The sequence below is a fragment of the Ranitomeya variabilis genome, chromosome 8 (assembly GCF_051348905.1).
Source record: "Ranitomeya variabilis isolate aRanVar5 chromosome 8, aRanVar5.hap1, whole genome shotgun sequence".
Classification (NCBI taxonomy): domain Eukaryota; kingdom Metazoa; phylum Chordata; class Amphibia; order Anura; family Dendrobatidae; genus Ranitomeya; species Ranitomeya variabilis.
In genome coordinates this window covers 213,054,590-213,071,540 of record NC_135239.1, presented here as the reverse complement: position 1 = coordinate 213,071,540, position 16,951 = coordinate 213,054,590, and the positions used below count along the sequence as shown (strand labels likewise).

At 47.4% G+C, this 16,951-nt stretch overlaps 1 protein-coding gene and 1 long non-coding RNA gene across 9 annotated transcripts in view; one reads left to right on the top strand and one right to left on the bottom strand.

Moving 5' to 3' along the window:
• LOC143787793 (uncharacterized) overlaps positions 1 to 16,951 on the bottom strand; it is a 120,533-nt gene that overhangs the window by 8,958 nt on the left and 94,624 nt on the right. The gene's annotated exons all lie outside the window — the stretch shown is intronic.
• ITPR1 (inositol 1,4,5-trisphosphate receptor type 1) overlaps positions 1 to 16,951 on the top strand; it is a 78,610-nt gene that overhangs the window by 17,569 nt on the left and 44,090 nt on the right. For 6 of the 8 annotated variants that reach the window (XR_013218468.1, XM_077276840.1, XM_077276839.1 and 3 more), the window contains exons 2-19: positions 4,078 to 4,127; positions 4,796 to 4,898; positions 5,058 to 5,128; positions 8,399 to 8,514; positions 8,671 to 8,757; positions 9,767 to 9,925; positions 11,422 to 11,520; positions 11,781 to 11,864; positions 12,136 to 12,282; positions 12,440 to 12,535; positions 12,710 to 12,754; positions 13,381 to 13,535; positions 13,619 to 13,718; positions 13,789 to 13,949; positions 14,452 to 14,593; positions 14,669 to 14,827; positions 16,094 to 16,266; positions 16,377 to 16,496. Coding sequence is in view for 7 of the 8 variants with exons in the window: in XM_077276840.1 (XP_077132955.1) it covers positions 4,807 to 4,898; positions 5,058 to 5,128; positions 8,399 to 8,514; positions 8,671 to 8,757; positions 9,767 to 9,925; positions 11,422 to 11,520; positions 11,781 to 11,864; positions 12,136 to 12,282; positions 12,440 to 12,535; positions 12,710 to 12,754; positions 13,381 to 13,535; positions 13,619 to 13,718; positions 13,789 to 13,949; positions 14,452 to 14,593; positions 14,669 to 14,827; positions 16,094 to 16,266; positions 16,377 to 16,496 (2,006 nt within the window). In the remaining variant the exon portion in view is untranslated. The remainder of the gene's footprint in view (positions 1 to 4,077; positions 4,128 to 4,795; positions 4,899 to 5,057; positions 5,129 to 8,398; positions 8,515 to 8,670; positions 8,758 to 9,766; positions 9,926 to 11,421; positions 11,521 to 11,780; positions 11,865 to 12,135; positions 12,283 to 12,439; positions 12,536 to 12,709; positions 12,755 to 13,380; positions 13,536 to 13,618; positions 13,719 to 13,788; positions 13,950 to 14,451; positions 14,594 to 14,668; positions 14,828 to 16,093; positions 16,267 to 16,376; positions 16,497 to 16,951) is intronic. The other 2 variants (XM_077276841.1, XM_077276836.1) reach the window with 1 other exon arrangement.

The window sequence follows — 16,951 nt, the reverse complement described above, 5'->3', positions numbered from 1 at the left end:
TTTTTTTTTTTTTTTGCATTGAGCAACTTTGCTCCAGCGTAAAAACTCCCTCCTGAGACCTGTCCAGTGTGGTTTTGGCCGTAACCTGCTGTGATGTGTGAACGTTGTGCCTCTTCATATTGTTCGCAGTAAGGACTGGAATCCGTGCAGTAATGGCCCATAGTATGGGCCTGAGGTCAGCGCTGCCATTCCAGCAGACTTTGCTACAATGTATCAGTATGTGTAATAACTTGCTTTTTGTTTTGGGGCTTTAGTATTTGCACCTTTTGGTTTAAATAATAGTCTTGTTTGGGGTTTTTTTTGTGACAACTTTACTTCTCCAGAAACCTTACTGACATCTTTAGCACCAACTTTTTTTAAAGGACAAAGATTATATTTGGTTTTGCACCAACATCGTGAGCAGCATCCGTTATTTTGAAGAACTTGGTGCAAGAAAAAAAGTGACTTGGTTGTTTAGATGTGATGTCCTAATGCGCCCCCCCCCCCCCCTTTTAATGATTTCCAAATACCCTAATTTGCAGACCATTAGGTTTGACCATATTTGCTGGGAGTTGTAGTGCCTGGCGTTGCACTGGGTAAAGCCGTGCATGTTGCGGATGACTGCGCCCGTCCTCGTTCTGCGGAGCTCTTCATCTTCTGTCCTATTATATTTGCACTGGTTCATTATTTCTCATAAATGCCATTAGAATTGATGAAGCGGAACAGAAGCCTCTCCGGGGGTCTGGCTCTGCCGATCATTGATCGATTGCTGCCTGTCTACCTGGAGTCGGGGGTCTGTATGGCCAGAGGTGCATCGGGGGGGGGGGGGGGGGGGGGTCTCCTGCTTTCCCTCCAGAAATGTGTAACCAGGGGATGGTTCTGATGACCTGTCACGGCTGCGCTCGCTCCGCGGTGTCACATCGGCCTCGCCGTCCTCCCCCTCTGGATATAATGAGCGGCTGAAGCCTTTTCTAGTCATTAAATCTCTTCTGCTTCGTTGCTGCCAGTTATCCGGAGCGGCCGATTGTTCCCTCTGACGTGACTCCCGCCAGCTGTATTTTCACAAAGTCCTAAAAATAGAGCCACAAATTTCATGGGCTTTGGGGAAATTAAAGATGAGGCTGATCTGCAGCCCACTTGACTGAGTCCTGGGACCCCCGTCCCACACTTCTGCGCATTTCCAGTGGTCCGAAGAGGCTGCTCTCATTCTCCATCCTTTCTGCCGTTTTACTTGGGGCAATTAAATCTGCCGTTTGAATAGACCCCTAAATGGTCGCTGTCATTTCAGCAAACGTTATCTATAAATGTGACTACAAGACCGGGATGACTAGCTGCATCTTCCTCCACTTAGGAGCCACTTCTCTCCATGTCTCCTGAACTGATCAGTCTCTAAAAAAAAAAAAAAAAAAAAAGCTGCTAAAAATCCACATTGTTTGAGAAGATGGACTGAGGAATCACATTACAGCCCTGACAGATCCTGCTGCCGGTTATCTCATCCCAGAACTGGATTCACAGCTACACTAGCGTGGTGTTCCTTCTTTTACATGGTTTATCCAGAGAAGTCGCCTGAGACACGTGTTTAACGCTGAGGCTACAGAGACTTAACACGAATAAAAATGAAAATCTTGTAGCAAAAATGTCTGGGACATTGCTCAGGATTGTCTAATAAACCAGAATACCTGATGATCCAGAAACATGGGCGCTCGCCTGAGATGGTCTCTACTGCTGGGGGCTTGGACCCCACCAGCAGCTGCCAGTCTCCCAACCGTAACATGGCGATCAATATCTGGGAAAGGGGGGATCGGGCATGTTGTGTTCATCATGCCTGATCCTTTTTTGACATGTATAGACTTATTGACTTGACTCCTTATTTTCGAGAGCTGATGCAGCACAGCCATAAACCTGAGATGATCAGACCTAAATTGCACGGTCCGCTATAACCCGGACTTCCCTCCCCACACTCCTGTGACCCCCAGTAAAGCCTCTGGGCACGTTTGCATCTTGTATTATTGCTCCTCCTGGATTTGACTGTTCCTCTTGGCAGCTCTTGTGTCCTGTGATAAGAGCCGCACGTTTCTTTCTTGGATCGCAGGACAATGCAGAAGAAAAAGCCAAACTTGGGTAGAATTCATGAGGCAGCGACTGTCGGCTGCTGTAGGTTTTATGAGATCTTTAAGGGTTATTTACTTAAGGTTTCCGCTCCTCCTCGGGCCGCTGTCAGGATCTTGTCTCCAGAGTTCATTAATACCAGTGATGTTCCACTCCCTCCTTCGCCCTGTTCTGCGCTGTGTGGGGGGTTGGCTTTTTTATTTGCAAAATCGTCTATAAAGATGGCGGCAGGTCCTGGCTCATGGTGGAGGTAGTTTTTGTAGACAGCAACACTAATAAAATCTTACACGCTGACAATCGGTAGTAATTCAGACTTTGCAGACTGGTCCTCCAGCCCTACTATAGTAGTAAATGTGGGATGCCCTTTAACTGCCCCACTACCCTCTAGCGCCCCCTAAGGCGCAGGCACCTGTGCAGTAATGTGATTTACGTGTAAGTGACACTGAAGATGTGACAAAGCGGTGAGCAGAGCTGAGACCAGTGGAGAATAGACGGCAAAGCTGCAAACATTGTATCTTCTGTTTATTTATTGTTTAATACTTTTTAACACAATTTCTCAACATCCTGTGATTTCTTAGGCTACTTTCACACTGGCGTTAACTGCAATACGTCGCAAATGCGTTGTTTTGCCGAAAAAACGCATCCTGCAAAAGTGCTTGCAGGATGCGTTTTTTCAGCATTGACTAACATTAGCGACGCATTGCCACACGTCGCAACCGTCGTGAGACGGTTGCGCCGTGTTGTGGCGGACCGTCGGGACCAAAAAACGTTACATGTAACGTTTTTTGCTCCCGACGGTCCGCTTTTTCCGACCGCGCATGCGCGGCCGGAACTCCGCCCCCACCTCCCCGCACCTCACAATGGGGCAGCGGATGCGCTGGAAAAATGCATCCGCTGCACCCGTTGTGCGGCGGAGACAACGCTAGCGTCGGGGACCTCGGCCCGACGCACCGCGACGGGCCGAGCCCGACGCTAGTGTGAAAGAAGCCTTAGTACTCCGTTCATTCCCAAACTTTGCATCCCCTGTACCCTCTCACGGCCCAGACGGTCGTAGTGCGGGCCGGCACGGTGGTCTCTAGACTGCCCATTGCTGCCTGGTTTTTGTGTTCTGGCCACAGAGCGGCTACAGCAAACAATCGCTCCCCCCGTGGGAGTTTGCACTTAGCTGGGCCCCTGTGAGACTGCACAGGTTGCATCAATCGAATATTCGCTTCTTCTTGCCCCACTGCGTCCGTTTTATTAGTATGTTCGTGGTTTTCCTAATCGCTCTGGTTAATTGTTTGGGCTTTTTTGCTTCATGAGTCTGAGATTTGCATTAATCTGCGGCACAACGGCCGTGTGTGAACGGCTCCAGCGATGGTCTAGCTGTGCCAGGACCACGGGGCTCTGACTTTGGCTGCAGCCCCTGTTCTACCTGATGGTCGGCAGGAGGTGGAGAATCCCTGTATTTGTGTCTGGAGCCTGTGGATGACTTGTCTAAAGGGCAAAACTGTCTCTGACCCACAGGACCCTCCAGAAATGAATGCATCTGGGAGAGTTCTCTGCTTGGTAGTGCTCACGTTTCCTTCCTCCCAGGTGGTGCCAGGCTTTAGTCTTGAGCATTTTGCATGGTGGCTCGGAGCAATATCTGTCACCTGCTGCTGATCAGTTGTACAATCCATTCCTATGGATGCAACATTGTATGTATCTATGTACATAAAACGCACAAATCCCCCTTATTCTTTGTCTTAAAGGGTTTGTCTAGTAGACTGTCCAGATGAGTATTGCCGCTTCAGTGCCGTTATACAGCGACAATTCATATAAAAATGTCGGCAATGCAGGGGGGCTCTCATTTTTCGCACATAGCAGTGTCCCCACTCTATCTTGAGTATGGGTTTGCTTTAAGAGAAGACTCCTTGAGTTGTCCCCACTAGTGGAGACTGATCACTTTTTGTTCGAGTCTTCCCAGTATTCTGTATGCAGTAACATTTGCCACTTTCCTCTTTTCAGGGTGACTGGTGGCTTCAGTGAGGCGAGGACACATTGCTGAGGAGTTCCAGGTGTGTACTGAGCCCTGTCGTCCATACATCTTGGAGGACTACCACTAATAAGACCCTCTGTTATAGAGATTAAGCCCCTCTAGACCCCCGCATCTCCTCCTGCATCAGGCGTGTTAGCTCCCATTATGTGGTGGGTGTGAATACTGTGCCCCCTCCCCAATAAGGGTGTAATTAGTGATGAGCGAGTATACTCATTGCTCAGGTTTTCCACAGCACGCTTGGGTGGTATTTGTTAGTGCTCGGAGATTTAGTTTTCATCTTCTCAGCTGAATGATTTACAGCTACTAGCCAGGCTGAGTACATGTGGAGGTTGCCTGGTTGATAGGGAATCCCTGCATGTACTCAGCCTGGCTAGTAGCTGTAAATCATTCAGCTGAGAAGATGAAAACTAAATCTCCGAACACTAACAAATACTCGGAGACCACCCGAGCAACGAGTACTCGCTCATCACTTGATGTAATGTATGTATCCCCCTGTACAGGAGTTATGCCCATCCTGGCGGCTGCGCAGATCCGTGTGCTGCCATGATGGCTCTTGAGATCTGCACAGGAGCAGAGATTACAGTGTCCTGACGGAGGGCGAGCTGCCACGGGATCCGGCTGCCAATCCCTCCAGCTCAGTCACCTTTCCTCATCCTTGTTTTACATCTTTTCCTTTTCTTCTTCCAGGATCAGCAAACATGTCGGACAAGATGTCGAGTTTTCTCCACGTGGGGGATATCGTGTCCCTGTACGCCGAGGGGTCTGTGAATGGATTCATCAGCACGCTGGGGTGAGACTGATACCGGGGACACTGTGTAGCACAGGGGGAATTGTCATGTTACCGTTGTAGATGAATGTTCCCCCCCCCCTTTCCCCCCAATGATGGCATTATGGGGTCTATTCTGATCATATTCAGCACTTTCTCCATTACTTTCCTCTTGTTCTCTAGTTTGGTGGACGACCGTTGTGTGGTGCAGCCTGATGCTGGTGACCTCAATAATCCCCCCAAAAAGTTCCGAGGTATGTAGTCTATTAATGTTGGCGAGTGCTGTTCTCCTGGGGGTGATGGGCTGCTGTACTGGCAGCAGATGATCACAGGACGGGCGATGGCACATGAGACGGTCTGTGGCTAGTATGGGATGCCGGGAGTTGTGAGCGCTGCAGGCTGTTGATCCTTGATGTTTACAATCTTGGCTAAACATTCCGGACTGATACATTGGTTACATTTGATTCAATCAGGATGGAGCTCATGGGCAGCAGCGTCCTTCATGCAGGAGAGCTTTTTGTCCTGCGCTCTCCCCTCGCTCGTCTCTGTATCCTCTGCCTTGGGCTTTCCTGCAGCAGTTTCCTTCTAATGTAAGCAGATTGCTCAGTGTCTTGGAACAATCCGGCTCCTTTCTGGGATTCACCCTTCTCCTTACTGTAAGGCTCCAGACTAAAATGTCAGGTACCTGGAATCTAATCAGAATCCCCCCTCCCTGATCTTCCCCCTCAATGGATTCCTCCTCTGGAGTTTACATACCAGGGGTGAAGGCTATACACAAATCCGACTGCTACAAAGTGGTGTCCTCTCCGCACTGAAATGTGTCACATTGTTACAGGTTCTGGCTTCAGCTCTCTGGTTACTAGATTGTTGTAGCTGTTAATACTTAAAGGGCCACAACGAGCGTGAGATCCTAGTCCTGGAGCGTAATAAGTGGAGCGGCCGATATGTCACTGATAGAAGGGTCCCAGCACCAGAGACCATAGTGACCAAGGAGGGCAGGAAGATGTCTACACGGCGGGTCCCTCCTTACTGTCCACTATAGGTGCACCTGAAAATGGCTGATAACAGGGAGCAATACATGAAGTTAAGATGCATGTTATATAGATTTAAGCTTAATGCCTTAAAGCCCAGAAAAAGTAGCAAAGGAATTCGTAATAAAATTACTTGTGTTATATTCCAGAGCTGCATTTGCTATTCTGATGGCAGAGAAAACTACAGGATTGTAACTCCGGATCAGTAATGTAATGTACACAGTGACTGCACCAGCAGAATAGTGAGTGCAGCTCTGGGGTATAATACAGGATGTAACTCAGGATCAGTAATGTACACAGTGACTGCACCAGCAGAATAGTGAGTGCAGCTCTGGGGTATAATACAGGATGTAACTCAGGATCAGTAATGTATGTACACAGTGACTGCACCAGCAGAATAGTGAGTGCAGCTCTGGGGTATAATACAGAATGTAACTCAGGATCAGTAATGTAATGTATGTACACAGTGACTGCACCAGCAGAATAGTGAATGCAGCTCTGGGGTATAATACAGAATGTAACTCAGGATCAGTAATGTAATGTATGTACACAGTGACTGCACCAGCAGAATAGTGAGTGCAGCTCTGGGGTATAATACAGGGTGTCACTCAGGATCAGTAATGCCATGTATGTACACAGTGTACATATATTTATTTATACTAACTAGTAGTCAGTGCTGAGATTTCGGCATCTGTACAGTCTTTGTTCTCTGATCTTGTATGTAATCTTGCACTCGTCCAGAATGAATTCTACGATCATATCCGGCAGCTGCTGATCACTGATCCAGAAGTCAATGATTTGTGTGATCTCTTCTCGTGCATTATTCCTGCTGTGCTCTTTTGCTGTGTAGCTGTATTTGGGCACAGAAGGGGTTAGCCGTCTCTCCATACACACTGCTGATTTGCTTCCCCCCCCCTTTCTCTAGAATCTTCATGTATTAACCTCATTTCTACTGATTCCTGACATTTTCCTAAAAGCCACTTCTGAGCCGCTGTTATTGGAATGTGACTTCCCAGCACGTTTAGCAGTCGCCTCCATAGTGGCTGATAGCAGAAGACAATAGCCTACTTCTTTTCATTCAGCCTTAAATGAGGACAGAACGCAATAAATTGTTACTGTTGCATGATCTTTTAGACGCTGGTGTTGCTTTAGGGTGTGTGGCTCTATAACACATGAGTCCTCATCATTCCTGCCCCTAATGGTAGACGTTTTTGGGTGTCTTCTGCCACGGACAGTTGTGTGCAGGAGGTAAAGAAACCCCTGATACATTGTAACACTTGTGCCCCTTGTTGTATCCAGGTCTCTTCCAGGCCAGATCTGATCCTGGATCGTCCTATTAAACCACCTCCTCCTCCTCCTCCTCCTCCTCCTCCTCCTCCTCCTCCTCCTCCTCATCCTCCTCCTCGCTGCAGCGAATTACCAAATAAGGGCAGCTAGTGGCCGCTCCTGCTCCTTCCCAGACAGCATCAGATTCCCAGGAGCAGCCTGCATAACAAGGGGTTAACCCCTTCTCCTCCGCTGGGGTCACGCTCCTTTGTTTTGGTCGGGCTATCAAACTTTGAAAACTTTACCTTTTTGTTACATAATGTTTTCTAAACTTTGTGACGTTGTCCTCTATTCTCTTCTGCCATTTGTACTTGTATCTGGATCTTGAAAAGTTGCAAAACAAACAATATGGCTGCAATTCCAGGGGATTGTCCTGGACTAGGGCTGAGCTATGGTATAGTGGGGTCTATCAGGAGTCTGGAGGAAACCTGGCTGACAACCAACATGGCTGCCACCAGAACTTCTGCAAAGGTTGTCACAAGCTGAAAAAATGCAATTTTGACTGAACATCTGGATTCCTGGTGGTTTTACAGAAATATTCCCCAGCCCGGAGGTTATGGTTATTGGCCTAGGAGTCTACATGGGAAATAAAACCACAAGTCTGAAGAACTTTCTAGTTTTCCCACAAAAATGTCCATTTCACCAGGGAGCAGAGATGAGCTGCCTGGTCCATTGATGATGGGGGTGGTAGTGGCACTGTAGGCTCTGGTGGGAACGCGTCTGTAAGATTGTATCTTTTCTTTTTTGCTGACACTTGGTTGCAGCCTGTTCGGGTTACACCGCAGCAAGGAGCAGCTTTACCGTCAGCCACATATTATTGTGCAGGCTGGACATCCCCTTTAAGCCAGATTCTAGGCAACTTCTGACTGAAGCAGCTGTAAATGAAGGCCGAGCTTATTAACCGTTTCCTCCCTGTAGCTTCTGTGTGTGATATTTGATGTTTTAATCTGCACAAGTCATTTGTCTCTGGCCCATAAGCCGCCATACGCTCCAGCTGTCGTCCTATTATCTGCTAATCCCTCAGCCGCTGCCTCTAATGTACCCTGGGCACCATGCCCGGCTCTGCTCTATAATGGCCGCTGCTGTCATCCCGGGTCAGTGACTGCAGAACATAAGTCCATGATACCTGGTGACGGTCTCTTTTATGTTTTACATGTTGTCTTCCAGACTGCTTGTTCAGGCTCTGCCCCATGAACCGATATTCTGCACAGAAACAGTTCTGGAAAGCTGCAAAACCCGGAGCGAGTAGCACCACCGACACCGTCCTGCTCAACAAGTTACACGTAAGGTCCTCCACATGTCGCCCACAAGGGGGCGCTGTTCTGTAGATCCTACTGAGCATTTCATATTTACTGCCCCTTGTGGTGGAGTGAGTACTGCACCAATACAGAAAAATGTAATGGCGCTTCCATTTTTTTTTTTTTTTTTTTTTCTTATAGCATGCAGCAGATCTGGAGAAAAAACAGAATGAGACGGAGAATCGCAAACTCCTGGGGACGGTCATCCAGTATGGAAATGTTATCCAGGTACAGTCCTACATGGCTTTATGTATTTCACTACAGAGCAGACTAGTGAGGGCCGCTCTGGAGTATAATGCAAGTTATAACTCTGAATCAGTAATGTAATGTATGTACACAGTGACTGCACCAGCAGAATAGTGAGTGCAGCTCTGGAGTATAATGCAAGTTATAACTCTGAATCAGTAATGTAATGTATGTACACAGCGACTGCACCAGCAGAATAGTGAGCGCAGCTCTCAGGAGATGCTTTGTACATACATTACTGATCCTGAGTTACCTCCTGTATTATACCCCAGAGCTGCGCTCACTATTCTGCTGGTGTAGTCTCTGTGTACATACATTACATTACTGATCCTGAGTTACATCCTGTATTATACCCCAGAGCTGCACTCACTATTCTGCTGGTGCAGTCACTGTGTACATACATTACATTACTGATCCTGAGTTACATCCTGTATTATACCCCAGAGCTGCACTTACTATTCTGCTGGTGCAGTCACTGTGTACATACATTACATTACTGATCCTGAGTTACCTCCTGTATTATACCCCAGAGCTGCGCTCACTATTCTGCTGGTGTAGTCACTGTGTACATACATTACATTACTGATCCTGAGTTACATCCTGTATTATACCCCAGAGCTGCACTCACTGTTCTGCTGGTGCAGTCACTGTGTACATACATTACATTACTGATCCTGAGTTACATCCTGTATTATACTCCAGAGCTGCACTCACTATTCTGCTGGTGCAGTCACTGTGTACATACATTACATTACTGATCCTGAGTTACATCCTGTATTATACCCCAGAGCTGCACTCACTATTCTGCTGGTGCAGTCATTATGTATATGTAGCATATGATGTTGCTCATGGATGATGATTTATATTGAATATTGGCAGTAATTCTGTTTTCTGGGGTCCTGGTCAGCGGTGATTTCCCCATACAGTCTGACCTGATCGTCTCGGCCACATCTTTGTTATAACCACCTTCTATTTCTTGTTTCTTTATCAGATGCTTCATTTAAAGAGTAATAAGTATCTGACGGTGAACAAGCGACTGCCGGCGCTGCTGGAGAAGAACGCCATGCGGGTGACGCTGGATGAGGCCGGCAACGAAGGCTCCTGGTTCTATATCCAGCCCTTCTACAAGCTCCGCTCCATAGGGGACAGTGTGAGGATCCGCAGGGGCGGCGCTGCTTCTCATCAGTCACTTATCGCCCCACACACTAATTATAGGACACAAACCTAATAAAATGATGACACAGTAAAGGCTCCAACCTCTTAATGTATTATCACTTGGAAATGTTATATCTGGATGAGCGGGTGATAACCTATGCTGCATAGAGAAGGTCACCCAGCTTTCTCAGAGCCCTGCAGGCCAGATCTGCCTGGATACAGGAACATTTATAGCCTCCCTCTGCTTTTCCAGGATCCGATATAAATAACAGACATTGTAGTCGTGCGCCACCTTTGCTCCCTCTTTCTGTTCTTGCTGTTGCTTGCATTGCCCCCAGGTCTCCAGCATTTTATGTGGGTCATATTGAGTGTTAGTTCCCTCCTGTCCTGCCGTGCGGTCCTCAGCGCCCCCAGCGAAATCTGTCATCTAAGAAAAGCATTGCATAGTCTGCAGAATGTATCATCTGCGCAGGGTCACCGATCCTACAACCAAGAGCACAAAGTAATGTGTGTGGTGTAGTGTACGGTTATATCTATAGAGCTGGTATACACTGGGCAGTATTAGAGTAGTTATAATACTGCCCCTATATACAAGAATATATAGCTACTATAATACTGCCCCCTATGACAGGAGCAGTATTATAGTAGTTATATTCTTGTATATAGGGGCAGTATTATAGTAGTTATATTCTTGTACATAAGGGCAGTATTATAGTAGTTTTATTCTTGTACATAGGAGCAGTATTATAGTAGTTATATTCTTGTATATAGGGGCAGTATTATAGTAGTTATATTCTTGTACATAGGAGCAGTATTATAGTAGTTATATTCTTGTACATAAGGGCAGTATTATAGTAGTTTTATTCTTGTACATAGGAGCAGTATTATAGTAGTGATATTCTTGTACATAGGGGCAGTATTATAGTAGTTATATTCTTGTACATAGGGACAGTATTATAGTAGTTATATTCTTGTACATAGGAGCAGTATTATAGTAGTTATATTCTTGTACATAGGAGCAGTATTATAGTAGTTATATTCTTGTACATAAGGGCAGTATTATAGTAGTTTTATTCTTGTACATAGGAGCAGTATTATAGTAGTGATATTCTTGTACATAGGGGCAGTATTATAGTAGTTATATTCTTGTACATAGGAGCAGTATTATAGTAGTTATATTCTTGTACATAGGAGCAGTATTATAGTAGTTATATTCTTGTACATAGGAGCAGTATTATAGTAGTTATATTCTTGTACATAGGGACAGTATTATAGTAGTTATATTCTTGTACATAGGAGCAGTATTATAGTAGTTATATTCTTGTACATAGGAGCAGTATTATAGTAGTTATATTCTTGTACATAAGGGCAGTATTATAGTAGTTTTATTCTTGTACATAGGGGCAGTATTATGGTACTTATATCACCATTCCTTTTATTTCTCTTCAGAAAATGTGTATTCCTCCCAAGTGATAAATGTTTTTCTTGCAGGTTGTGATTGGAGATAAAGTTGTCCTTAACCCTGTAAATGCTGGGCAGCCTCTTCACGCCAGTAGTCATCAGCTGTCGGATAACCTGGGATGTAATGAAGTGAGTACTTGGTTTTGCGCTCGTTCTGAGCTTCCACTTATCTAATGTGATTGGTTATAGTTGGATTATGACGTAGTTGGTCTTCAGGATGGTTCCCAGTGGGGTCACTTTGGGGTTTGTACCTAATAACGCCGTCTGCACCGTTTATGTAGTAAGGTTGTATTGGCTTTGTGAAGGTTGTCGTGAACGTCTGCAGTCGTCGTGCTCCGTTCTTCCGTCACCTTTTGATGTTTTGGGTAATATTACTCTCTTGGCTCCAGGTAAATTCTGTGAATTGTAACACAAGTTGGAAGATTGTTCTTTTCATGAAGTGGAGCGATAATAAGGATGACATCCTGAAGGGGGTGAGTACAGGGGACGCCGGTGTCCGCAGAGGGGTCTCAGACCATTTTTCTGCGTTTGGTCAAGATCCTTAATCAAATGGGAAGATGACATTTTTACTGCAGAGTTTTCTTTGCAGTTTCTGAAACGTATATATGTATATATTTTTTCTGTTATTGTTTAGTTGAGTGACACTAAGTCTGACCCTAAGATTAACCCCAGATCAGATCTCCTGAAAAATTCCCCATCCCTTAGTGTTTTCTGCATGGTTACCATTCTTTTCCTCCTCTTCAGGGCGATGTTGTGCGGCTTTTTCACGCCGAGCAAGAAAAGTTTTTGACATGTGATGAGCACAGGAAGAAGCAGTACGTGTTTCTCAGGACGACCGGACGTCAGTCGGCCACTTCGGCTACGAGCTCCAAGGCTTTATGGGAAGTGGAGGTGAGAGGTCCAACGCCCCAAACCTCCCCTCACCCCCGATGTGGTTCTTACGGTGACTCCTCGCCATAGGTGGCATGTGTATTAGCCTCTTTTGACCTTTTCCTGCCTGGCCTCCTCTTCGGTCCCCACAGCCCAGTTTCTGCTCTTTTTTTTCTAGGTGGTCCAACACGACCCTTGCAGAGGAGGCGCCGGCTACTGGAACAGTCTCTTCAGGTTCAAGCATCTTGCGACTGGGCATTACCTGGCGGCGGAGGTGAGCGACTCCTCCTGCGGAGGCTGAAGTTACGCTCGGTGTTCAGGGGTAACTGAAGGTGGTCAGGGGGCATGTGCCCAGTATAACATGGTGGCCACCTCACAGGCGCAGGACCGCTCCTCCCGTCCGTCCGCCTGTGCGGGTGAGGCTCACTTTCCGGTTCTCTTTCCCCAGGTAAATCCTGACTATGATGCAGGTTGCCTGGAGTCTGAGGTTTCCGTAAGTAAAAGGCTAGCCGATGGCAGAACTTCATCATACGTTGGCATGGCCACGTGAAGGCCACCAGCTTGTTAACCCATTCCTGACCATATTTTTTTTCCTCCTCCTTCCCGTTCATTGTGGCTGGTGCCTGCTTTCTTGCCCATTTCATAACCCGCGGAGCTACAAGAAAGCAGTATGGCCTTTGTGCAGGGCTTCCATTGCCCGGTCCTGATCCATCCATGCCCACCGCGGAGCTTGGAGATTAGCTGCATGGACAATGCTGTGGGGTCTCCAGTGGGGATTTCTTCTGGGCTTTTCTTTGGTGGCATATGGTCCCGGTAGGAGGGGGATTACTCCGTGTGACGTCCCATATACGAGGACTGAGTAGGACTTTGCGGGGTCTGGTGGGGTGAAGCCGAATCTGCGCAGCTCATGGTTTCTCTTCTGGGCTGGAGCCGTAGACGATGTTACGTTTTTAGCTGCAGGACACGGCGGCTCCTTGTTGGCTGCGATGGATGAACCGACCACTTCTTTTCCTTTTTTGTTTCTTTCATTTTACCTGGAGTTCAGCTCATTTGCATATTCAGTTTCACAATTGGAGAATCGGTTGATAGATCCTTCACCAGATCTTGTCTCCTCATCAGATGGACGCAGAACAAGATCCCACCCACGCGCGGATCTGTATAGACTCTGAGAAGATCAAGTGTACGCTGGTGTCCGTCCCCGAAGGCAATGATATCTCCTCCATCTTCGAGCTGGACCCCACCACGCTCCGAGGTGGCGACAGCCTGGTGCCCAGGTACTATGCCGCATCTGTGAGGCGTCCTGTGCCTCGTACCTCAGTAATAACAGCCGTATCCATCATATGTTTGGTTTCTGCAGAAACTCGTACGTGCGCCTGCGGCACCTCTGCACCAACACCTGGGTGCACAGCACCAATAGCCCCATAGACAAGGATGAGGAGAAGCCGGTGATGCTGAGGGTGAGTGTCTCCCGGCGGGTTTATCGTCCTTGTTCTGCACCCGCTCACATGGTCCATGCTTGTCTCTTAGATCGGTACCTCCCCCATAAAAGAAGACAAGGAAGCATTCGCCATTGTCCCCGTCTCGCCCGCTGAGGTGCGGGATCTGGATTTTGCCAATGATGCCAGCAAAGTTCTGTCTTCTATTGCTGGAAAACTGGAGAAGGGAACGATCGCGCAGAACGAGAGGAGGTGAGAGGTGCAGGGTTATGTGCTGGGTGCACTACAGGTCCCAGCAGGCCTGAACCATCTGTGGCTTGTTCAGAGTCGTAACTCAAGAGCCTTCTTGGGTTTAGCAACCAAACACTTTATTTTCCTCAATTGCCCCCTTCTCTAGTCACATCTGGAGCTGCATTCATAATTCTGCTGGCTTCTTATGAAGTGTGGTTTTCAGGCCATCTAGAAGTTACCAGCAGGATCTCACTACTCTGTTCATCATCGGTTTTGTGATGTCAGGTCTTCACCCAGAGCTGTCTTCGTAATTCTGCTCGCTTCCTGCGCTGCGGGAGCGCAGTTGTCGGGTCACGGCTCTTGACTTTAGAGTGAAGATAAAATCCTAATCCACAGCTGAGAGCGGCCAGCGGCCATGTCTGGAGGACGAGATACAATGTATCAAAAGGCTAGAATAAAGTATTGATGGAAATGTGACGTTCCGCAGACTTCTTCTTTGTGAAGGTCTTCTTTATCTCGCCAGGGCTGTGACCAAACTTCTGGAGGAACTGGTCTACTTCGTGACCGCTGGGGTGAATTCTGGGCAGGACGTCCTGGAGGTTCTGGTGAACAAACCCAACCGGGAGCGGCAGAAGCTGATGAGGGAGCAGAATATCCTCAAACAGGCGAGTGTCCTCCATGTACAGAACTGAAGCCGCGGCGTCCGGAGCCTCCAGATAACGACTTGTCTCCTCCAATAGATCTTCAAGTTGCTGCAGGCGCCGTTCACGGACTGTGGGGATGGACCAATGCTGAGGCTGGAGGAGCTCGGAGATCAGCGGCACGCACCGTTTAGGCACATATGCCGGCTCTGCTACCGAGTACTGAGGCATTCACAGCAAGACTACAGGAAAAACCAGGTGCAGGAATAGGAGCACAATGGGCCCATGATCCTCTACTGAGCGCCCCCTAGTGGTGGCTGCAGACAGGATCTTATCATGTTTCTCTGTATACAGGGAGCTCCCCCTAGTGGTGGCTGCAGACAGGATCTTATCATGTATCTCTGTATACAGGGAGCTCCCCCTAGTGATAGCTGCAGACAGGATTAGTGTTGAGCATTCCGATACCGCAAGTATCGGGTATCGGCCGATATTTGCTGTATCGGAATTCTGATACCGGTATTCCGATACTTTAGTGGTATCGGGTATCGGTATCTAAACAACATTAATGTGTAAAATAAAGAATTAAAATAAAAAATATTGCTATACTCACCTCTCCGACGCAGCCTGCACCTTACCGAGGGAACCGGCAGCGTTGTTTGCTTAAAATTCGCGCTTTAACTTCCTTACGCGAAGTCCCGGCTTGTGATTGGTCGCGCGCCGCCCATGTGGCCGGGACGCAACCAATCACAGCAAGCCGTGACGTAATTTCAGGTCCTTCAGGATTTTAAAATTACGTTCCGGCGTTGTGATTGGTTGCGTCGCGGTCACATGGGCGATGCAACCAATCACAAGCCTTGACGTCACGGGAGGCAGGAGACGCGCGCATTTTAAAATGCGCGCGTGTCCAGCCTCCCGTGACGTCACGGCTTGTGATTGGTTACGTCGCCCATGTGACCGCGACGCAACCAATCACAACGCCGGAACGTAATTTTAAAATCCTGAAGGACCTGAAATTACGTCACGGCTTGCTGTGATTGGTTGCGTCCCGGCCACATGGGCGGCGCACGACCAATCACAAGCTGGGACTTCGCGTAAGGAAGTTAAAGCGCGAATTTTAAGCAAACAACGCTGCCGGTTCCCTCGGTAAGGTGCAGGCTGCGTCGGAGAGGTGAGTATAGCAATATTTTTTATTTTAATTCTTTATTTTACACATTAATATGGTTCCCAGGGCCTGAAGGAGAGTTTCCTCTCCTTCAGACCCTGGGAACCATCAGGGATACCGTCCGATACATGAGTCCCATTGACTTGTATTGGTATCGGGTATCGGTATCGGATTGGATCCGATACTTTGCCGGTATCGGCCGATACCGATACTTTCAAGTATCGGACGGTATCGCTCAACACTAGACAGGATCTTATCATGTATCTCTGTATACAGGGAGCTCCCCCTAGTGGTGGCTGCAGACTGGATCTTGGCTCCCTTTGCTGTAATGTTCATAGACCTTTTTGGTCCTCTCCGCACAGGAATACATTGCCAAGCAGTTCGGCTTCATGCAGAAGCAGATTGGTTATGACGTTTTGGCAGAAGATACGATCACGGCTTTGCTGCACAATAACCGCAAGTTGTTAGAGAAGCACATTACGGCAGCTGAGATCGACACATTTGTCAGCTTGGTACGAAAGAACGGAGAACCACGGTGAGGCCGCAGGGACTGGACTGATGTGCCCGTTTCCTGCTGCGTTTACAGCCTCACTCCAGTGGATTCTGCATCATACTCAGAACTTTACTTTTTTTCCTTTTATAAAGATTCTTGGATTACTTGTCTGATCTCTGCGTTTCCATGAATAAATCCATCCCAGTCACTCAGGAGCTGATCTGTAAGGCCGTGTTAAACCCGACTAATGCCGACATCCTCATCGAGACAAAGTAAGAAATCTCAGCGTCTGATCATTGTTTAGTATTTAAAGGGATTGTTCACTGCACTTATTATAAGGACGGGTCACTAATCTTAAGTAATCAGTGTTACCTTGGTTGGGATCTAACTGCGAGCACCCCCCCACCATATCTGATTGGTGGACTGACCAACACTGCTCCGTCTATTTAGTGGCAGGAAGCGGTACTGCAGCTTTTATATGGTTATTTCCATATTCGTAGATGGATATTGTTCGTGCACTTTTGCAATTTACTGTTTCATAGAATTTGCAAATGATTAGATATTAAGACTTGTACCTCATTGCCTTGGAAACCGACCACCGCTGCTGTCTAGTTTGTATGCACTGTGCTGAAGGTGGTCATCTCCTCTTAAGTTAATGGGAGTGGTATGGCCGCCTAGGAGGGTGCATTTAGGCCTTGGATATACTCCGCCTCCTCACCATGTGGCC